At 67.4% G+C, this 5,107-nt stretch overlaps 1 protein-coding gene across 1 annotated transcript in view; it reads right to left on the reverse strand.

Moving 5' to 3' along the window:
* TMEM214 (transmembrane protein 214) overlaps positions 1–3,784 on the reverse strand; it is a gene marked incomplete at its 5' end in the record, with an annotated part of 12,124 nt that extends 8,340 nt beyond the window's left edge. Inside the window, 5 exons of the mRNA XM_041409989.1 lie at positions 705–787; positions 887–1,021; positions 1,959–2,109; positions 3,108–3,349; positions 3,475–3,784. Of these exons, the coding sequence (XP_041265923.1) occupies positions 705–787; positions 887–1,021; positions 1,959–2,109; positions 3,108–3,349; positions 3,475–3,784 (921 nt within the window). The remainder of the gene's footprint in view (positions 1–704; positions 788–886; positions 1,022–1,958; positions 2,110–3,107; positions 3,350–3,474) is intronic.
* Positions 3,785–5,107: the final 1,323 nt, after the last annotated feature.

The raw sequence follows: 5,107 nt of genomic DNA on the forward strand, positions 1-5,107 counted from the left end.
ACAGGGGAAACCCCAAACCCAGCTCTGGGGGTGCAGGAAACCCCCAAACCCAGCTCTGGGGGTGCAGGGGAATCCCAAACCCAGCTCTGGGGGTGCAGGGGAAACCCCAAACCCAGCTCTGGGGGTGCAGGGGAAACCCCAAACCCAGCTCTGGGGTGCAGGGGGACAGAGGGAACCCCAAACCCAGCTCTGGGGTGCAGAGGGAACCCCAAACCCAGCTCTGGGGTGCAGGGGGACAGAGGGAACCCCAAACCCAGTTCTGGGGGACAGAGGGAACCCCAAACCCAGCTCTGGGGGTGCAGGGGGAACCCCAAACCCAGCTCTGGGGGTGCAGGGGGAACCCCAAACCCAGCTCTGGGGGTGCAGGGGGAACCCCAAACCCAGCTCTGGGGGTGCAGGGGGAACCCCAAACCCAGCTCTGGGGGTGCAGGGGAAACCCCAAACCCAGTTCTGGGGGTGCAGAGGAAACCCCAAACCCAACACTGGGGGTGCAGGGGGACAGAGGGAACCCCAAACCCAGCTCTGGGGGTGCAGGGGGACAGAGGGAACCCCAAACCCAGCTCTGGGGGTGCAGGGCTGCTGGGTAGGGCAGGCAGAACCCCCTGGGGACACCAGTCCCTCGGCAGGGAGGGCAGGGAGGTACAAGGGCTTTGGGAGGAGCAGCCCCCCAGGCTTACAGCACCCACAGACCGAGCCCAGCTCACCTTGCCCAGGTTGGTGGTGGCAATCCGGGGCCTGTACAGCAGGAGGGCCTGGATGCAGATCCTGTAGCCGTGCAGGGACTCCCCTGGCACAGAGATGGGGAGGCCCTGCTCAGCCACGGCCTCCAGGGAGGAATTCCAAAGAGGCCAGGAGGAGCAGAGCCCGGGGGAGCACAGGGGCTGACCTTGGGCCTTGTCCAGCTCCTGCAGCATGGTGTAGATGCAGTGGTCAAAGAAGAGCTCCAGGACGTCCGTGGCCTTGGCCAGCAGGGAGCGGATGATGCTCCTCAGCTCCTTGCTCACCAGGCAGTACGGGTAGTCTGGGGTGGGGAGACAGGGCACTTTAGGGACACCCTGCTCTGGAGAGCTCCAGCAGGGCTGGAGGAACCAGCCCAGTGTGAGGTGGGTGCCTCATCCTCATCCTCATCCCAGCTGGGCAGCCCTGGCCTCCTCCCCAGGGACCCCGTGCCAGAGGCTGTGGCATTCAAATGGATTTTTCAGAGATTTTTCTCCTGGGAAGCTGAGCAGCCTCAGAGAAAAGGAACAACTCTTATCTCATTTGCTTCTCCTGCGTGGAATGTGTTTGGAGATTGTTTAACTGGTTTTTGCTGTGAGTTGTTTTCACTCATTGGTCTTTCAGTGCCCAGCTGTGTCAAGATCCTGGAGAGGGTCACGAGTTTTCATTATTAGCTTTTTAGCATTTAGTAAGTATCCTTTCTGTATTCTTTAATGTAATACAGTATTCTTTAATATAATATAGTATCATAAAGTAATAAATTAGCCTTCTGAGAACCTGCAGTCAGATTCATCACTCCTGCCTTTGCTGGGACATCCCCAGCAAATACAGTAAGAGGCAGCTAGCTAACCCAGCCCTGAGGGATGGCCTCCCATGGAATGCTGCTGCTGTGGCATGGACAGGGCTCTGGAGAGGACACTGTTCCCCTGCCCCTTGCCAGAAATGGCATTCTCAGTGTGAGTGGGGCCCAGCTGCTCAGGCAGGACAGGGATGCCCCAGCATCCCTCCAGCACTGGGGGCAGACAGCTGAGAGTGAGCTCCCAAAGTCCCCAGCAGCAGCAGCAGGCAGACCCCCGTGCACAAGGGCTGACTGCAGACCCCCCAATTTTCCAACAGCACGGGCAGTGTCCCTGTGTGTGTGGCCAGGAGAAGGCTGTCCCCTGTGGGGACAGCCCAGAGCCAAGCAGAGGCTCCCTGCTTTGCTCCCAGAGCCCCAGCACCCCCGGGCAGGGCACACGGACCGTGGGGGTGCTGGCTCAGCACGGGGTCGCTCCGGGGTGCCTGCAGCTTGTAGTTGAGGTAGCCAGCCAGGTCCTTCACCCACACCGAGGGGTTCTCGGGGAACACAGTGCGGCTCTTGTGCAGCTCCTTCTGCAGGTCCGCCAGGTCCAGCTGCCAGGGACAGACAGACAGACAGACAGGCTCAACCAGACGAACTGGGCAAAACGCACAGGGAGGGGAAAGTTAACTCCTAAGGGGCCACGGAGGGCGATGCTTCCAGCTCCATCCCCAGGCCACGTGGAAAAGCCCTGCCAGAGCTGCCTGGGGCAGCTGGCTCCTGGCCAGGGAGCCCCTCAGCCCAAAGCAAGGACGTGCTCGTGGCAAGCAGAAACCTGGGGAGATCCCAGGTGCACGCTGCACACCCAGAGTGTCCCAGGGAGGAAACAGCCATGAGCAAGCAAACCCACCTGGTAACAACCCACAGCACCAGACCTGGCAGCGGCAGCAGCTCCCTGCCCTCTCCTGCACTGCCAGCCAGGCACGCCCATTCCCTGCTCTTACACCTGGATGCTCTGTGGGGCTGCTCCACCAGGGCTTGCTGCAAGGCTCAGACTGCGTGAGAGCTCCCTGAGAGAGGATTCCCTCACTGAGCCGGGTGTGCACCTCGCCTCAGCCCCACCCCGTGAGAGGAATTCCACACAAAGCAGCTGGTGCCACACAGGGAATGAAAACCCCGTCCGTGACCTGACAGTGGCTGTCCCTGCTGAGCACTGGGACAGCTCTGCCTGCCCTGGGGACACGGGAATGCCACACAGTGCTGTCACTGTGGGCCAAAGCTGGATGTGCAGAGCTGCTGGGACGACGCAGAGAAGCCCCAGCAGCGCAGGGGGACGCAGAGAGAAGCCCATTGACTGGGGGGAGTGGAGGTCCCAGGGCACGGCGGGGAGCTGAGCCTGCCAGCCCTGGGCCAGCTCTGGAGCCCGCCGTGCCCAGGCAGGGCCAGGACAGGCACGGCAGACACAGACAGGATCTGCAGAGCCGGCCAGAGCACGGCAGAGCCTCGCGGGGAGCAGGGATCCCTTCCAGCCGCCTCCCGCGCTCGGGCACGGCCGGCTCGGCACGGCGCCGGTCACCGGAACGGCGGGCCGGTACCGGCAGGGCACACTCACGGCTTTCACGGCTTCCTCCAGCGAGCGGCACCGGCCGGGCTGGGCTCCAGCGTCGCCGCCCGGCGCCTTCTTGCCGCTCTTGCCGGTGTGCTGCCTCCGCGGCGGCGGCTCCGGGGCCGCGGCCGGGGGCACCTGCTCCTTGTTCTGCCTGCGCAGCGCCCGCTCGAAGCCCCGCTGGAAGATGGTGCTGGACGTGGCGATGGGAGCTGGGGACGGCAAGCAAACGGTGACACAGACAGGATCTGCAGAGCCGGCCAGAGCACGGCAGAGCCTCGCGGGGAGCAGGGATCCCTTCCAGCCGCCTCCCGCGCTCGGGCACGGCCGGCTCGGCACGGCGCCGGTCACCGGAACAGCGGGCCGGGCACACTCACGGCTTTCACGGCTTCCTCCAGCGAGCGGCACCGGCCGGGCTGGGCTCCAGCGTCGCCGCCCGGCGCCTTCTTGCCGCTCTTGCCGGTGTGCTGCCTCCGCGGCGGCGGCTCCGGGGCCGCGGCCGGGGGCACCTGCTCCTTGTTCTGCCTGCGCAGCGCCCGCTCGAAGCCCCGCTGGAAGATGGTGCTGGACGTGGCGATGGGAGCTGGGGACGGCAAGCAAACGGTGACCGACAGCGCCGCGGGCAGCGCGGCACCGGGGGCGGCACGGAGCCGGGGCACCGGAGCGAACCGCGGCGCCCGGCCCTGCAGCGGGCCGGGATGGGCACAGCGGGAGGGGCACAGCGGGATGGGCACAGCGGGAGGGGCACAGCGGGATGGGCACAGCGGGAGGGGCACAGCGGGATGGGCACAGCGGGAGGGGCACAGCGGGATGGGCACAGCGGGAGGGGCACAGCGGGATGGGCACAGCGGGAGGGGCACAGCGGGATGGGCACAGCGGGAGGGGCACAGCGGGATGGGCACAGCGGGAGGGGCACAGCGGGATGGGCACAGCGGGAGGGGCACAGCGGGATGGGCACAGCGGGAGGGGCACAGCGGGATGGGCACAGCGGGAGGGGCACAGCGGGATGGGCACAGCGGGAGGGGCACAGCGGGATGGGCACAGCGGGAGGGGCACAGCGGGATGGGCACAGCGGGAGGGGCACAGCGGGATGGGCACAGCGGGAGGGGCACAGCGGGATGGGCACAGCGGGAGGGGCACAGCGGGATGGGCACAGCGGGAGGGGCACAGCGGGATGGGCACAGCGGGAGGGGCACAGCGGGATGGGCACAGCGGGAGGGGCACAGCGGGATGGGCACAGCGGGAGGGGCACAGCGGGATGGGCACAGCGGGAGGGGCACAGCGGGATGGGCACAGCGGGAGGGGCACAGCGGGATGGGCACAGCGGGAGGGGCACAGCGGGATGGGCACAGCGGGAGGGGCACAGCGGGATGGGCACAGCGGGAGGGGCACAGCGGGATGGGCACAGCGGGAGGGGCACAGCGGGATGGGCACAGCGGGAGGGGCACAGCGGGATGGGCACAGCGGGAGGGGCACAGCGGGATGGGCACAGCGGGAGGGGCACAGCGGGATGGGCACAGCGGGAGGGGCACAGCGGGATGGGCACAGCGGGAGGGGCACAGCGGGATGGGCACAGCGGGAGGGGCACAGCGGGATGGGCACAGCGGGAGGGGCACAGCGGGATGGGCACAGCGGGAGGGGCACAGCGGGATGGGCACAGCGGGAGGGGCACAGCGGGATGGGCACAGCGGGAGGGGCACAGCGGGATGGGCACAGCGGGAGGGGCACAGCGGGATGGGCACAGCGGGAGGGGCACAGCGGGATGGGCACAGCGGGAGGGGCACAGCGGGATGGGCACAGCGGGAGGGGCACAGCGGGATGGGCACAGCGGGAGGGGCACAGCGGGATGGGCACAGCGGGAGGGGCACAGCGGGATGGGCACAGCGGGATGGGCAGAGCGGGATGGGCAGAGCGGCCTGGGCACAGCGGCCCGGGATGGGCACAGCGGGATGGGCACAGCGGGATGGGCGCAGCGGCCCGGGATGGGCACAGCGGGATGGGCAGAG

Source organism: Onychostruthus taczanowskii, unplaced genomic scaffold (assembly GCF_017590055.1).
Source record: "Onychostruthus taczanowskii isolate IOZ18803 unplaced genomic scaffold, ASM1759005v1 scaffold317, whole genome shotgun sequence".
NCBI lineage: Eukaryota > Metazoa > Chordata > Aves > Passeriformes > Passeridae > Onychostruthus > Onychostruthus taczanowskii.